The following is an 18,149-nucleotide window of genomic DNA, read 5'->3' as shown; positions in this document are numbered from 1 at the left end:
AAGTGACTAAATTATGGGACCAGCAAAATGCTATGGACACAGTATACGTGGGCTCCAGTAAGGCATTTTGGGCTTCAATAAGGCATTTGACAAAGTAAACCACAACCTATTTTTGGTAAGATAGAACAATGCGGGATAGACAGGACAACCCACCAGATGGATTCTCAATTGGCTGATCAACTGCACCCACTTTGTAGTCCTAAATGGAACTCATCTACATGGAGGAAAGTTTGCATTGGAGTAGTTCAAGGTTCTGTCTTAGGCCCAGCACTCTTTAATATCTTCATAAATGACCTGAATGAAGGGATAGAAGGAAACTCATCAGATTTGAGATGACATCAAGCTGGGGGAAATTGCTAACACTTTGGAAGATAGACTCAAGAGTAACTTGACAGACTTGAGCGTTGGGTCCTATCTAGCAAGAAGCAGTTCAGTGAGGAGAATAGTAAGGTCCTGCACTTAAGCAGGAAAAACCAAGTGCATAGGTACAAAATAGGCTGTACATGCCTCAGCAATAGTAACTATGAGAGGAATCTTAAGTGTCCTAGGGGATCACCACTAAAGTATGAATAGCAATGTGCTGCAGCTTCCAAAAAGGCCAATGCAATCCTACACTGCATCAACAGAATGATAGCATCAAGAGAAATGATAATAATGCTCTACATTGCACTAGGAATACTGCATCCACATCTGGTTGCCAAATACAAATAAGATTCTAAGACCCTAGAAACTGCATAGACTCCTTCCTCTCTGCAAAGAGAAATGAAGATGATAAAGGCTCTGGAGGCTAAATGTTATGATGAACAGTTGAGGGAGTAGGTACGTCTAACTTACCAAAGAAAAGGGTTAAGGGGGATATGATAACAGTCTTCCAGTACTTGAGGGGCTGTCACAGAGAAGAGAGGATTAACTTACAAAGCAGCCTGAGGGCAGGATAAGAAATAATCGGTGGAACCTTGTTAAAGAGAGATGAAACCTAGAAGTTTTCTGACAGTGAGAACAATTAATTAATGGAATAGCTTACCCTCTGGAGCTGTGGGTTCTTCATCACTGAAGGTTTTCAAAAATAGACCGGACAACCATTTGACCAGGATTGCTCTTGCCTTGAGCAGTGGGTTGGTCTAGAAGACCTCCACGGTCCCTTTCAGTCTATGATTCTATGTTTTAACGTTGTCAAGACAGGTAATTTTTTTAGCCTATAGACCAGTGGTTCTTATCATATTGGTACATACTACTACTGGTAACCAAACCTACTACTATTTCTCAATTCTAAATTACTGCCGAAAAAAATGTTGCTTTACTGCGGTCACTGAAATGTGCTAATTTGCCTAACTTTTTCAATTTCTGCTTCTTTATTAACAGTAACTCAGTGTAAACATCACACTTCGATAACAGATAATCTGATGCGATGAAAAAAGGAGGGCATCCTCAGACATAAGAGTACCAACAGTACCTTCAGATGTTATCTGTAGATCTTTCAAATTATATTTTTAATTTTAAAATTACTGAAATGTAGAAGCTGAAAAAATTACCATGCCCTGCCTTAGAAGAATAATTGTTGTTGGCACTTTCCATCTTAAAGTATATTAATAAAATAAAAGCAAGTAGAGAAGGATTATATTCTTGAGATAGAATTCTCAGTGCTAGGCAAATGTATAATTCTTGTAGTTCCTTTGAAGAAAAAAGTATGATTTAAGGCACAAAGAAGTCACAAAAACTAATCTTACCTTAAAGTCAGATTCCATTTCTCACAGATCTCTAAGTTGAATGTGTAAGCATACATATAATTATTTTAAAAAACTGCAGTTTAAATACCTCACCAATTTCTCATATTTTGAAAAAAAAAAGTAAATATTAGAATAAGCAAATATGTGCATTTCTGTTCGTGGGATTTTTTTTTCCTTTGCAGAGTATTTCCATAATTGCTATTTAGTTTAATTTCCAGTGTAATCAAAGATTTAGCTAAAATACTTAGTCTTTTGAATCTAAAGATGGAGGCATGCTAATCTGCTAATGCAACAAAGAGAAATTCACTACATTCAGGTGAATTAAGCTTTGTCTGACGAAGGTGATAGAGAAGCAGTCTTCCCTATGCCCCTTTTCTTTTTGGTTCCTTTTCCTTTGAAAAAAAAATCCCTACTCTATCTGACTGGTGCAGCCTGTGAACCATGCAAAACTGAACTTAGAAAGAATTAATTAAAAAAATATCTTTTGCTGAATCCCAGCTTCTGCTGAAGCCCAATGCCCATAAAAGCTCTTTATGAAACCTTTCCATTTGTGAAATAACCAGTCAACATAGAACCCATGGATTCTTAGGGCAATTTTTTTCCTCCCATGTTAATCTGCCATACAGATTCCTTGTTCTCCAGCTGAAACAGTGAAGTTCGTTAAACTCTTCTTTTTAGGGAATGGTAGAAACTCCCTTACTAATTTTAATTTTTTGGTTCCACAGAAACTGTGTGTGTGTGTGTGTGTGTGTGTGTGTACACGCATGCGTGCACGTATGCATGCAGGTGTATAGTTTTTATTTAAATGAATAGCTGTGGGCTATATTGCAGCTGAAGAGCAACTATAGTTCTACAGAGTGATTCCAATAACGTGCTTTAGATACTTAAACAGATTCAAGTTATGTTTTGGTTTTATTTATTTTATTTATTTTACAGCAGCTTTAGCTAGGAGGCTATATGAATATAGTCGAATCCCTTTCCTTCCAGTGTGTGGTGGATTTCCAGTCAAATTTCGTACTTACATTGGAGAACCCATTCTGTATAATCCAAATGTAACTGTTGAGGAATTGGCTGCCAAGGTATGATTTGTTTATCAGTTTAAACATCTTCAATTCCTGTTTAATTGTCAACAAATTTCAAAAATATTTATATTTTAAATTAATGTATTACACTGATTTAATGTCTCATAGCTTTTTATAAGACTAATATAATTCAAATTATTCCTCGGAAAGTATTTTCTTTTCATATTTTCAAAACAGAGCAAGGGAAATCTAGTAATGACCATTCTACTATATTACTAAACTGTGGAAATTACACTTAGTGACATTAGCCTTAAAACGGTGGGTACTTACAAACAGATAGCCTCAAATAAAACCAGCCAAAATATTTTAGATGACTTTGTATATCACTTGAATGGATTGGTAAATTCTAGCTATTGTGGCTTCTAAACCTTTATTTTACTTTATTATTTTTTCAATTTCTATAGGGTTTTTTTTCAACAGTAACAGGAGGGGGGGAAGGCATTGGAATGTAAGGGAGGCCTGAGAGGGAAACTTGGAATGCAAGAGTGCTGACGGAAGCCTGAGACAGACCTAACACCCCAAGGTCACTAGCTGGGAACTGTCTGAGGCAGACAGACCATTCCCAAAACAAAGTATGTGCAAATGATTGGTGGACCATGGACAATGGGAGGACCAGAGAGGAAAAGGAAAGTTTTCCTATGCTGTGTGCACACAAAATCATTAGAACTGGCTTTTCTACTTCTGTACCCATATGGAAAATTCAGTAAAGTTATCAACCCAGGAGTTTCTTTTGGTGTCTAACCCAGTGGGTCGACTGGCAGCTTGGTGTTTTTTCTTCTTTTTATTAATTTGAACTGAATACTTTATTTGGTCAAGTGTGATTACATACACAAAGAATTTGTTTCCAGTGCAGAAGCTCTCAGTATACATACAAAGCAACAGAATCATCCTCAACATTATAGTACCAATAAGAGGGAATAATAAAGAGGATAATAAGGATAAATAATAATACTACAGCCATACTACATGGATAAATACATATAGACATTAGACAGCATTGTGAGAATTAAGTGTTTAGCAAATTGATGGCACAAGGGGGAAAAAAAACCTGTCCGTGTCTAGTTGTTTTGGCAGGCAATGCCCTATAGCACTATCCCAAAGGGGAGGAGATGAAAGAGTTTAGGTTCAGGATGTGAAGGTTCTGTAGATCATCTTTTCAGCCCTCCTTCTGACCTGTGCAATATACAGGCCTTCGTTGGAAGGCAGGCTGGTTGCAGTTGTTTTTTCTGCAGTCTTAACTATCCGTTGGGAGTATGTACCTGTCCTGTTTGGTTGCTGTACCCAGGGCTTTTTTTGTCATAGAACGCTCAGAACAGAGTTCCGGCACCTTTTTTGGATGGAACCTTGTAGGATAGGCAAGGCGGGTTGTATGACATGTGTGAGTTCCGGCACCTTTTTCTTTTACAAAAAAAGCACTGGCTGTACCAAACCAGACACTTATAGAAGAACAAACAACAGATTCAATAATTCCTCTGTAGAGTTCTATCAATATCTCCTGGGGCAGCCTGAACTTTCTGAGCTGACACAGGAAGGACATTCTTTCTTGCTCCTTTTTAATGATGGCTTTAATGTTAGATGTCCGTTTCAAATCCTGGGAGATTGTAGAACCCCAAACCTTGAAGGACTCTACTGTTAATACTGTATTGGTCTAATATAGTAATGGGTGGTAGAATAGAAGGGCTTTATTTTAAAAAAAAATTGAAAAGAAGAGCAGTAATCTGATAGACCTTATTTAATCTAGATCAGGGAATCGGAGGAGGCAGACATCATTTCTCAACATATTCCTAGCCTGTATACTTTTCTATGAGAATAAAAAAGTTAAACAGTAGCTATATTTTTATATAATGCCTCCCTTTGTTCCAAACCTTTTGGGGACACAGAACAAATCCAAGATGGTACTTGGATTTGAGAGTACCAGGATGTAGCTTTCATAAATTTATAATTTATTCTTCTAGTGAATCCTTATTACCAACATGATTGTGATAATGAAATGTTTTATTTATTTTTTTCCTTTTTCTTTACTTTCATTTTCAGACCCAAATTGCACTCCGTTCATTAATTAGAAAACACCAGCAAATTCCTGGAAGCATCTGTCGGGCTTTTTTGGAAAGATTTCACAAAGAAAAGAAAAAGGATTAAATTGGTCAAATGTAAATGATAAGGCCAAGTGAGGCAGCATATTGCTAATTATGAGTTTCAGAATCATACAGGATATCAAAATTTCTAATGTATGTTAATATCTAATTTAGTATTATACTTTTTCTGGCAAAGAAAGGATAAAGTATTATGCAATTTTTCATTTGCATGCAAAAAGAACTTTAGCTTTCCACAAGGCTGTTGAAATATCGGTGTATTTCAGGGTTGAAATGTTACTTACAAAATTTTGAAGTAGTTACAGATAGGTCATGATTAGTGAATGATGCAATACTAGACTTAATATGAGTTACAATTTGAGAAGAAGTTGCCTATAAGGAGATCCAAAATTCATTTAAAGCAACACTACATGTATGCGATCATGGTGGAGATTTTAGACACTGCTCATCTTTATGTGTGCAAAATGGATAAAAGGCAGTCTGTCAAAGAAAAACAATGTGAGTGTAATTAGAACAAATATTTGCTCTAAGTCAGGGGTCAGCAACCTGAAACAGCAAGAGCCACTCGAAACCGGTTCCGTCACACACCAAAAAAGTGGGAGCTGCAAAATGTGCTTGCGCATGCGCAGAACAAGGCAAAACATGCACCACCCCGATGCCCGCACCGCATCCTGAGCTGCACACACCTGTCGCCGCCCGGTGCTGCCAGCTTACCGGGGGGGGGGGACTCGCAGGCCGTGACGACCGCGGAGGGCTGCACGAAGATGAGGAACGGAGGCACCTGCGCAGCAGCAGCGGGTCTCCCTGGCGACGGGCGTTGGGTCGCGGCGCCTTCACCCCGGGCACCGCCGGAGCCACCCGAGCACCCCTCCCCTCCCCCGGGGCCTCCAAACCTCCGCATTTGACGAAGGCAGCAGCTGTCCAAATGGGGTGGCGGAGGTTTGGAGAGCTGCGCAGCTCTCCAAAACTCTGCCTCCCCGTTTGGAGAGCTGCTGCCTTCTTCCGCGTTTGAAAGAAACACGGACGAAGGCAGCAGCTCTCTGTCCCGTTTGGAGAGCTGCTGCCTTCGTCCACATTTCTTTCAGGACTGAAACACAGACGAAGGCAGCAGCTCTCCAAACCTCAGCTCTCCAAACCTCTGCCGCAGTTCTCCAAACCTCAGCTCTCCAAACCTCCGCCGCAGCTCTCCAAACCTCAGCTCTCCAAACCTCCGCCGCAGCTCTCCAAACCTCCGCCACCCCATTCTCTCAATGGGACTTTTTTACTCCCACTTTTTTTTCAGAACTGCACATGGCGGAGGACTGGTAGCCGCATGCGGCTCCGAAGCCGCAGGTTGCCGACCCGTGCTCTAAGTGAATGACATAATCATAGCAATGCTAAATTAAGATGAGTTGGTAGAATGCCTGAATTTAGGGGATAATTATTTTGTTTATTTGCTTTCTATAATTACTCTGTGATTTTATTAAATATATGAATTTAAATAATGCAACCATTTCATTAGATTCATTAATCACACTAATCAATATTTTTTAGACTGGTTTGATTTCTTGGTTGCTGTTTATATTGTACATTTCGTTACTTTATTGTTTTTAAACTTTGTATGCCATCCAGAACTGCTAATGTAAGATAGGCAGCTATATAAATACAAGACATATATTTTTAAAAAAAATATTAAAATTTTATTGAATGTCATTTGTGCTTCACTGTAATATGTATTGGAGTGGACCCGTCAATATATATTTAATGGTAAAGAATTTCACTATACAGTAGGGTTTTTGTGAAGCAGGCAATCTTTATAGGCTATCTTAAAACAATATTTCACCAGACATTTTTTTAACAAAGTAATTTTTTATGGTGCTGTATTTTGAGTGGACCCCTTCATGGATTACTGCCTTGTCGTGGCGAAGGGGCTTGCGTAATTCAATGAAGCTATGAGCTATGCCGTGCAGGGCCACCCAAGACGGACAGGTCATAGCAGAGAGTTCTGACAAAACGTGATCCACTGGAGAAGGAAATGGCAACCCACTCCAGTATCTTTGCCATGAAAACCCTATGGACAGTACCAAAAGGCAAAACGATATGACGCTGGAAGATGAGCCCCTCAGGTCGGAAGGCGTCCAATATGCTACTGGGGAAGAGCAGAGGGCTAGTACTAGTAGCGCCAGAAAGAATGAAGCGACTGGGCCAAAGCCGAAAGGACGCTCAGCTGTGGATATGTCTGGTGGTGAAAGGAAAGTCCGATGCTGTAAAGATTTTTTCTCCATAGGAACCTGGAATGTAAGATCCATGAATCAAGGCAAGCTGGACGTGGTCAAACAAGAGATGACAAGACTGAACATCGACATCTTAGGTATCAGCGAACTAAAATGGACAGGAATGGGTGAATTTAATTCAGGTGACCATCAGGTATACTACTGCGGGCAAGAATCCCTCAGAAGAAATGGAGTAGCCTTCATAGTCAATAAAAGAGTAGGAAAAGCAATACTGGGATACAATCCTCAAAATGACAGAATGATCTCAGTTCGAATCCAAGGCAAACCATTCAATATCACAGTAGTCCAAGTCTATGCTCCAACCACCGGTGCTGAAGAGGATGAAATTGACCGGTTCTATGAAGCCCTACAGCACCTTATAGAACTAACACCAAAAAATGATGTCCTTATCATCATGGGGGATTGGAATGCTAAAGTAGGAAGCCAAAAGATAACCGGAATAACAGGCAAGTTTGGCCTTGGAGTACAAAATGAAGCAGGGCACAGGCTGATAGAATTTTGTCAAGAGAATACGATGGTCATAGCAAACACTCTTTTCCAACAACCCAAGAGACGGCTCTACACATGGACATCACCAGATGGTCAACACAGAAATCAGATTGACTATATGCTCTGCAGCCAAAGATGGAGAAGCTCTATACAGTCAGTAAAAACAAGACCAGGAGCTGACTGTGGCTCAGACCATGAGCTTCTCGTTGCAAAGTTTAGGCTTAAACTGAAGAAAGTAGGGAAAAGCACCAGGCCAATCAGGTATGAATTAAATCATATCCCCATTGAATATACAGTAGAGGTGACAAATAGATTTAAGGAATTAGATCTGATAGACAGGATGCCTGAAGAACTATGGACAGAGGTTCGCAACATTGTACAAGAGGTAGCAACCAAAACCATCCCAAAGAAAAAGAAATGCAAGAAAGCAAAATGGCTGTCTGAGGAAGCTTTGCAAATAGCTGAGGAAAGGAGGGAAGCAAAAGGCAAGAGAGAAAAAGAAAGATACGCCCAATTGAATGCAGAATTCCAGAGAATAGCTAGAAGAGATAAGAATGCCTTCTTAAATGAACAGTGCAAAGAAATAGAAGAAAACAATAGAATAGGGAGGACCAGAGATCTTTTCAAGAAAATTGGGGAGATGAAGGGAACGTTCAATGCAAAAATGGGCATGATAAAGGACCAAAATGGCAGGGACCTAACAGAGGCAGAAGAGATTAAGAAGAGATGGCAAAATTACACAGAAGAACTATACAAGAATGAGCTTAATGTCCCTGATAATCACAATGAGGTCACTGACCTCGAGCCAGACATCCTAGAATGTGAAGTGAAGTGGGCCTTAGAAAAGCTGAGCAACAACAAAGCTAGTGGAGGTGACAGTATTCCAGCTGAGCTATTGAAAATCTTAAAAGACGATGCAGTAAAAGTGCTACACTCAATTTGCCAGCAAATTTGGAAAACTCAACAGTGGCCACAGGATTGGAAAAGATCAGTTTACATTCCAATTCCAAAGAAAGGCAGTGCCAAAGAATGTTCAAACTATCGCACCATTGCACTCATTTCTCATGCTAGTAAAGTTATGCTTAAAATCCTACAAGCTAGACTCCAGCAGTATGTGGATAGAGAACTACCAGAAGTACAGGCAGGATTTCGAAGAGGCAGAGGAACTAGAGATCAAATAGCCAACATACGCTGGATCATGGAGAAAGCTAGAGAGTTCCAGAAAAACATCTACTTCTGCTTCATTGACTATGCTAAAGCCTTTGATTGTGTGGATCATAGCAAACTGTGGCAAGTTCTTAAAGAGATGGGAGTACCAGAACATCTTATTTGTCTCTTGAGAAACCTATATGCGGGCCAAGAAGCAACAGTGAGAACTGGACACGGAACCACTGATTGGTTCAAAATTGGGAAAGGAGTCCGGCAAGGCTGTATACTGTCGCCTTGCCTATTTAACTTATATGCAGAGCACATCATGAGAAAGGCAGGGCTAGATGAATCAAAAGTTGGAATTAAGATTGCTGGAAGAAATATCAACAACCTAAGATATGCAGATGATACCACTCTAATGGCAGAAAGTGAAGAGGAACTGAAGAGTCTCTTGTTGCGAGTGAAGAAGGAGAGTGCAAAAGTTGGGTTGAAACTAAACATTAAGAAAACCAAGATCATGGCATCCGGCCCTCTCAATTCCTGGCAAATAGATGGGGAAGAAATGGAGGTAGTGACAGATTTTATTTTCCTGGGCTCCAAGATCACTGCAGATGGGGACTGTAGTCAAGAAATTAAAAGACGCTTGCTCCTCGGGAGGAAAGCCATGGCAAATCTAGACAGCACACTAAAAAGCAGAGACATCACCCTGTCAACAAAAGTGCGTATAGTCAAGGCTATGGTCTTCCCAGTTGCAATGTATGGCAGTGAAAGTTGGACCATAAGAAAGGCTGAGCGCAAAAGAATTGAGGCCTTTGAACTCTGGTGCTGGAGAAGACTCCTGCGAGTCCCTTGGACTGCAAGGCGATCAAACCGGTCAGTCCTAGAGGAGATCAACCCTGACTGCTCTTTAGAAGGCCAGATCCTGAAGCTAAAACTCAAATACTTTGGCCACCTAATGAGGAGGAAGGACTCACTGGAGAAGAGCCTAATGCTGGGAAAGATTGAGGGCAAGAGAAGAAGGGGACGACAGAGAATGAGGTGGCTGGATGGAGTCACTGAAGCAGTAGGCGTGAGCTTAAATGGACTCCAGAAGATGGTAGAGGACAGGAAAGCCTGGAGGAACATTGTCCATAGGGTCGCGATGGGTCGGACACGACTTCGCAACTAACAACAACATTTTGAGTGGAAGGAAATTTTAGAAAATTTTGTTTGTATCAACCCTATTCAAACTGATGGTCTGTCTGGATAAGCATGTACAGCAGGCTAATACAAGATATGGCCTGCATGCAGCCCATCAGTCCTATTTTTTTTAATAATAAAGTAATAATTTTACCACCACCAGGAAAGATCTGTCACTATTGCCACAAAGAAATACTGCTGAATGTCTCCAACACCTCCAGGCCTCACCAATGTTGCCAGCTCTGTTGCCGCTCCACCGGCCACCAGAAAATTACAGGTAGTCCTCGACTTACTACAGTTCACTTAGTGACCATTCAAATTTTCAACAGCACTGAAAAAAAGTAATTTATGACCGTTTTTCACACTTACCAGTGTGGTAGCATCCCCATGGTCACGTGATCAAAATTCAGGGTCATGTGATTACCTTTTATGACCTGACAAGCAAAGTTAATGGGAAAACCAGATTCACTTAACAACTATGTTACTAATTTGACTACTGAAGTGATTCACTTAACAACCGTGACAAAAAAGGTTGTAAAATGGGGTAAAAATCGCTTAATAAATTTCACTTAGCAACAAAGGTTTTGGGCTCAATTATGATCATAAGGCGAGGACTACCTGTAATTGGCATACCAACTATTTCTTTGCAGACAGCTAATATTTTTAAATTATTAATATGGCCCTTTTCCATCTTGTATGGCTCTTATGTAGAGGGTTGTGCAAAGTCTTAAGATTGGACTTAAGCAGATATTTTGGCTAATGAATAAAAAAGCTAAAATAAATAAAAGATAATTGTGTGAAAACAAATGATCTCAATCTAGTTTCCCTGAAAACTGAAGCTGGGTTTGTAAGAGAATGTATTTATTGATGCTTCTTTGGAGATCCGATGTTAGTAATTGGACTTATTATTCTTTAGTCATGTTTTTGATCTTTGTATTTATGAATAAAATCAGATATTCTGAAACAAAGTTCCAGTGGCTTTTTTTCTAAATGGAACTCTTTTGGAAAACATACTGTGTCCCTATACAGAGTAGTCCTTGATATGACCACAGATGGAATTTTGGTAGTAAGTCAAGATAGTCAACAAAACAATCAACTAGATGACTGGACTCAATTTCACAACCATTTTATGACGGCTGTAAAGTGAGCCCCTGTGGTTGTTAAGCATTGTGGTCCTTAAGTGAATCTGGTATATGCACTAGGCATTACTAGCAGAAAACAGCAAAAAATGTCGCAAATCAGGGGCACATGACTATGGAACACTAAGGCTGGTTGTAAATTGAATGAGTTGCCTATCCCTGAAATGTAGTCACACGACTGAAGGGCTTGTGTGACATTTTACAAAGGTCAGAAGAGGCCACAAAATAACCTTTTGGAGGCACCATAACTTCAAATGATCATTAAGCAACCAGGCATTAACCAAAGATTACCTGTAATTTTTCCAATTGATCTGCCGGTAACATTGGGAACAAATACTGTGAAGGTGGTTTATTCTCCGAGCTTGTGGGTTGGTTTTGAAACGTTTCGTTACCAGGCTAGGTAACATCTTCAGCAGAGTTTGTTCCTAGCCTGGTAATGAAACGTTCAGAAACCAACCCACAAGTTTGGAGAACGAAACCTCACCGTCATCTTACACCTGAGTTATATTTATTCATCACTATTGCAAGTAGAAAAATAGGGACCGCTACAGTGGGAAGGTAACAGCGTTCCGTGCGCCTTTGGCGTCTAGTTATGCCGGCCACATGACCACGGAGAAGTCCTTGGAAAAACGCTGGCTCTTCGGCTTTGAAACGGAGATGAGCACCGGCCCCTAGAGTCGGAAACGACTAGCGCGCATGTGCGGGGGAACCTTTACCTTTTATTGCAAACAAATACTGTGTTGAAAGTCTAAGCATTCCTAGATGCAATGCAATCAAGTCAAACGATTAACAAAAGAAAAGATTAACAAAAGAATTAAAAAGATTTAATTCCATGAGCATACAAAAAACTAATATTCAATAGCCCAAATCCATATAGGGAAGAATTAACATTCTTAGTTAAATCTTAGTAAACAAATACTAACAATGAACTTTGATGAACTGCCAGACTATTAGAATAACACAAACTGCACCTACACCTCTTCCACAAACCATGCTTCTCCTTTGCATATACACATGCGTACACACCTTTTACCCATAATGTAAGTCCTTGGTGACATTTTTTAGACTATCTTTCAGGAGTCGACTTCTGTGCTAGGCTTTTGAAAATGAAAAGGAACTTCCTCTTTAAGCAGTCTGTCATCCAGTATTCATTTCCAGCTCAGGGAGCCAGACTCCTTTGATCTTTCATCAAGTAAAACAAAAGGGTAGAGTTTAATGTTAAGCTACACATTTCCAAACACCAGATAAAGATGTAAATATTCCTCTCCAACTTGAGGTTCAAAGATAAGCAGTAATTTATAGATGCATTTCAATGGTTTTTTGAAAAAAATATTTATGCATATTTATATTTTTATACCAAAAGTCAAGCCCCATTAATTTTATACAGATTACATTAAATGTTTGAATTGGCAGAGATGAAAGCTTCAAAAATTGAATCTTGCTGGCAATTGAAACACCATGACAATGAAGGTGAAAAATTTTTTTATAGCATCATGACAGCCAATAAACGCAGAACCAAAAATGATTCATAGAATATCATCACAAAGCTTCACCTAGAAGGAAAGCCTAAGTAACAACCCAGGCTTTGGTGGGAAAATTTGTAATGAGAGGTATTTGGGGATGCAGACAATGTTACACAAATTACCTTGAATATAGCACTATCATCAATTCAGAGCAAAACTTTTTAAAAAGTGATTAAGAAAAGTTGGATAGCACAAGAAGGAAATATGTAACACTAACTTGCACCTCATGAGCCAGCCAAGAGGCAGTCACAACATTGGTTCTCACCATTCTATCCCATCTGCCACAGTCCAGACTTGTCACCGTAAAACCTCTATCTTTTCCCAAAATTGAAGACATATTTTTGTGGGATATTTTGTTTTAAGTCAAATGAAGACTGTCAGGATTTTAGTTAAGAGGCAAAGTGAGGCAAAGACTTTTAGAGCTTGTTCATTGTTGGTAGAAATATATGGTGAATAGCAACCATTATGTGGAAAGCTAAATTCAAGGATTATTTTAATGTTTCAATTAAATATCCCTATTTTATGAAGGTGGAGACATTATTTTACATTCTACTCTGGGAATGCTTTTCCACCACTTATTTCCAGTTCCTTGGAAAAGAAACAATGGAAGGTAAGAAATCAGGAAAAAGGGGAAATGGGTCTTCTCGTCCTTTCCCCCAGAAGTACAGATTGAAGAACACTTTACCTGGAATTTTATTTTCTCCATATCACTCTCTTTGTTGGCTGTAGGTCAAAGCTCTGAGCATCGGTTGGTGTCTCTCTGCCTAACTCTCCTTGCAGTTTCAGCACACCTGCATCAAAGTTGCATGGCCACTCAGGACACATCACAGGTCTACTAGTAGATGTTTGGATATGTACAGAAAATCTATGTGATAAAGCAGGGGCAAACAAGTCTTTTGATACAGATTATACCAATATCTTCCCTTCTGTTTCTGCAATCCATGATTGGTTAGAGAAATGAGGGTGAGGGAGACATTCCTGCAGCACCTCAGGTGACCATTAAGAACAGCTTATATCCCTGAACTTACAATATTTTGCTGTAGACCTCCATTAGGCAGTCACTCATGCTCAGCAGCACCTCTCTGAAGTGGAACCAGAAAAGGGGGGGGGATGATGGTCTTCTAGTCAGTTATACAGGCATCTTTTTGCCATAGCAATTTAAAATGTAGACGAGCCAAAAGTTTTTAGGCTCATCTGCTTCATTCTGAATTGTAATAGTTTTGCTAATTCATGTAAAGGTCTTTGTATCCTTGTCCAGAAACAGCAACAGAAGACATTTTAATCTGAAATACATGCATAAAAAGGATTGTGCATTAGAAAGTAAACCTGAAACATAAAAACAGATAAAACAGACCCTCCCAATTATTACTTAATGATCATAAACATTTTGCATTTTCACTGCAAAAGGCTAACATGTCTCCCCTTGGAACTGTTACAGACTGAGTAATAGAGTAACGATATTCAAAATCGTTTAGAGCAGGCATCCAAAATTCTCTGAGGTCTATATATATATATATTCACGGCCCGGCGCGCGAAAGCGTCGAGCAAACGAAAAACAGGAAGTGCCACAGAACAAAACGAGCATGCGCCAAAGGGACTTCGAGCTTGATAGAGACAGAAATTAGAGTGACGAGACGATTCGTACGGCATTATAATAATAAATAGTAAACCTTTATTGTCAAAGTACAACATGTGTACATTGAGATTAGCTGAGCCTCCCCACCCCCGTGCTCTCCCCCCCCCAACACACTGGTTCCGATCGCACAACTGTACTCGATGAAAGAGGTCGCCTGCTTTCTGATTCAGGGTCTTGTGAACACAGAGCCTGGCAAAACACTGAATTCGAGTATTGGCGGGTTCCGGCAACACGGTTTGTCACGCCTCCATTTCGTCTGTGGACCAACAGGGTGGCTCCAACAGCTTTTTAGAAGGATACACCTGGAATGGGGAAAAGCGGTATGCTGTCTGGGGCTTGTGCGGGAAAGGCGAGATATCGGGGGGTTATTCGTTCACTTAATTAGCGCCCACTTAGGGCTGGTTTGATTCCGACCGCCTCCCCCGCCCCCTTCTGTATTAAAGACGGTGGATCTCTTTAAGCATCTACTTAGGCCAGGGGTAGGCAACCTCGGCTCTTTTATGACTCATGGACTTCAACTCCCAGAATTCCTGAGCCAGCATAGCTGGCTCAGGAATTCTGGGAGTTGAAGTCCATGAGTCATAAAAGAGCCGAGGTTGCCTACCCCTGACTTAGGCGGTGCTGCAGCTCGCAACCCGAGAAGCGGAACCCTCCGAGGCGCGTGCGCGACGGTCCTCCTTCAGAAGCGCCACACGGTAGAAGGCTAGAATGGGCTCCCCTTTCCTTGCTTCAGAGGAGCCTCAGCAGTTGCCCCGGGCATTCGTCTCGGAGGGCTCGGCTTCTCGGGTTGCGAGCCGCAGCACCGCCGTACGGTAGATGCGCCCGTTCCCAATAGCGCCCTCTTTGGGCGTAGAGAAGAAAAGCAGAAGGAAAGCTCGGATCTTTTGGACGGCGAAGCGTTTCCTGCGTTTGAAAGAGGGCGAGGGAAGACGGGCGGGCCGCTCTTCCTGGCTGGGCTGACCCGGGTTAGTCAATTCCGGCCGTGAGGTGGAGAGCACTGGCGTTGGGGTCCCTTTCGGCTGACCGGCCTCGTTGCACCCTTTCTGACAAAAAAACAACACACCTTTTCTTGATTCCCGCGGAGCGCAAGACCCTTTCTTGTCGATCAGTCCTGAAGCTCTTCTCCATGGCTCCTCCTGGTCGGAAGAAAATCCTGCCGGTATAACCCGAAGGGAGACGGCTCTGCTTCTTGAAGGCATCCACGGGAATTCATTGTAAAAGCCAGAGTCCGGAGGAGTTCTTCCGCTGCCACTGCGAGAGGAATCCTGCGGGTGTCGAAGTGAAGAAACGATCGTATTCAAAGCTTTGAAGGCCTTATTTGGGTTGGGTTTTGGTAGGATGAAACGAAAAAGAACAGAATCCCTTCTCTTTCTCCTATTTAAAATGTTAATCTACTCCTTTACAGGATAGGGGAACCTGGAGAAGAATCGGTACCAGCCAGAAGTTTCTGAAGAGCGGATGAGAAGCTGCATCAGATTATCTTTCTTGAACAGCTTTCCCAGTCTGTTACACTCCCGAGGAGTTGCAACATTAATTCTTCCCGCTAAGCATGATCAGCCAGTAATCCCAGGTGGAGGAAAACCATCAAAGAACAGTGTGTATCTTAATTCCCAGTGGCTTCCTGGACCTAGATTATATACTGTAATGCATGTGTCAATCGGAACAGATCTTACAACTTCCTGCTCCCAAAGTTCCTGAAATCATTTCTGACGTGTCAATGCTTCCCCTGTTCAAAACCTGCCAATCATGAATAAATTTATTATGTCTACATAATCAGCTTCTTGATGGATGTTGCCTCTAATAGATTTCTAGCCCCCCCCCCAAATTATGTGGTAATAATTTGGAAATCTTTTAAGATGTCACAGGATTCTCTGTGGTTTTGCTGTAAAGAGGCAACCTTTTCAAGCTCTTATAGATTGAGAAAATTGCAAGAAGAGATAGGTCATTTCAAGAACGTATCACCAATTCATCCCCCTTTTGAGTGTTCAGTAACTTTGCCTTGCATGAACTGGACTATTGTGTGTAAACATGCATATTTAAAAATAAGGGTATCTTGTAGGGATGAGGAGTTCACTTTTTATATATTCTTGGATGTTTGAAGTTTCATTGCTTGAAGTTACTTTCTTTTGATATAGTGTAATGGAAGAGTAATACTACACTACAGCATTAAACAAGGGATCGCACGAAAGCTTTGCATAATATTTATTACAAAACTTGTATTGCTGTTTAGTAGTACATGAAGTTAGAATCGAGGATTTCAAGCTAAGCAAGTATGTCAAGATCTCAAATTTGTTGTTCTTAGATCAGATGGTACACTTGGCCATGACCATAGTACATGTTTATTTACTATATAAGACTGCAATTCTATAATCATTTATTCGGAATTAAGCTTTATTAAGTTTAATTGGACTCATATCTTAGGTGATGTGTGTAGATTTGCATTCTTGTATTTTCTCTAATGATTCAATGTAATAGTTAAAAGTCAAATTAACAATTCAAGGACAACTATATAATGATCTAAGCCTTAAAATGCTTTATGTTTTATTTCCTTTTTAAACAGAACATGATACACCAAAATGAATCCTGTGGTACAGACCAGATATTCATATCCTATTTAACATGCATGTTTTATGTATTAGAAGAATGGACTGGAGTGGAACGCCTGGGAGAATATTTGAGTTACCTCATCTATCTCATATGGCTATTTATGCCACTGCTCATAGGTTTTCTGCTTCCACTAGTTATTCTCATCCTCATTTATATTTCTGCTATCATTGTTCATATTTACAAAAGAAGGACAGACATAAAAGAAGGTCATTTCAATGATTTCTGGGATGGTGCAAGACAAATGTTGGCAACTATATGGTATGCTCATGCAAGAATATGGAATGGTAAGTATCCTACCATTCTTCTTGTGCATGATAGTTGTGAACTAAATTATCCTCAGTCTGTAGGGCAAATATTCATAAAGACACTGGGTAATTTAATAATGCTTATTTCCAATTCCCTGTAATTTTTTAAAATAATGTTTTTAGTATGTCAGAGGTTCTTTATTTCCGTTTATAATGTTTGCCTTTCCTAAGTTGATAATGCATTAACATTGTAAAAAAGAGGCATACAGAAATATAAGAGAAATTCCAGATCTGGAAATGTTTCCCTAATTTGGGGACAAAATGGCAGTTTTGATGTATGGTGTGCTTCAGGAACTCAAGTGCGATTTTGTGATGTGGTCGCCTCTATTAAGATGGTGCTGGCTGTGATGGTGATGGAAGTTGTGGAAAATATGAGCTGTCCTGGACTCCCCCAAGGGTGACAGCTGGACCTTTTGGTGTGGAGGATGATAAGCTGCTGGCTGGACTTTCCATGTCTTTGCTCACTGGAACCCCTGGAGTCTTCTTTGTGCAGAAATGAAGACTGTCTATAAATGAAATTTTCCTCCAATGGGATTTTCTCTTGTATTTTACCAGGAAACATAGATAGGGCAACCTAGAAAAGTCGTGCCCTTCTAACCATACCCAAGCACTCTGAGTTTGTTGGTGATGTCCATTTTGCTCTATGAGTTCATGGTGACCTAACCCTAACCCTAGGCAAAACCTCCAGTTTCAATCCAATCAGAAACATTTCTACCAATCCATCAATGGAGCGATTGTAGTGAATCAGTCAATACCTGACAAGGAAGAAGCAGTGCAGTTCCGTGTGCAGATATGGGATAACCAAAAAAATACAAGAAGGAAGCACTTTGGTTAAAGGATATGGCTAACAATAAAAAAGCTGAACTGAAAGAACCAGTAATAACAGCAGAAATAATAGAGAAAAGAGCAAGGAAGATCAAGAACTGGTCAGTACTTGGGGAAGATGA

At 40.4% G+C, this 18,149-nt stretch overlaps 1 protein-coding gene and 1 long non-coding RNA gene across 3 annotated transcripts in view; one reads left to right on the top strand and one right to left on the bottom strand.

Moving 5' to 3' along the window:
• The window catches only part of LOC308666705 (uncharacterized protein), a gene marked incomplete at its 5' end in the record, with an annotated part of 46,231 nt that overhangs the window by 18,855 nt on the left and 9,227 nt on the right, over window positions 1-18,149 (top strand). The window contains 4 exons of the mRNA XM_081325600.1: window positions 2,667-2,806; window positions 4,844-4,945; window positions 15,701-15,931; window positions 16,851-17,181. Of these exons, the coding sequence (XP_081181726.1) occupies window positions 2,667-2,806; window positions 4,844-4,945; window positions 15,701-15,931; window positions 16,851-17,181 (804 nt within the window). The remainder of the gene's footprint in view (window positions 1-2,666; window positions 2,807-4,843; window positions 4,946-15,700; window positions 15,932-16,850; window positions 17,182-18,149) is intronic.
• Window positions 11,941-14,153, bottom strand: LOC308665899. Of its 2 annotated transcripts, XR_014025992.1 has the most exons (3): window positions 13,683-14,153; window positions 13,340-13,519; window positions 11,941-12,313 (listed from the first exon to the last, which is right to left on the bottom strand). It is a non-coding gene; the product is annotated as an uncharacterized lncRNA (long non-coding RNA). The 2 variants fall into 2 exon arrangements; XR_014025991.1 differs by having other exon boundaries at window positions 13,340-14,153.

Source organism: Vipera berus (assembly GCF_964194415.1).
Source record: "Vipera berus genome assembly, chromosome: 3".
NCBI classification, from domain to species: Eukaryota; Metazoa; Chordata; class Lepidosauria; order Squamata; family Viperidae; genus Vipera; species Vipera berus.
The sequence above is the reverse complement of the archived record's forward strand: the minus strand, read 5'-3'. Positions and strand labels throughout refer to the sequence as shown.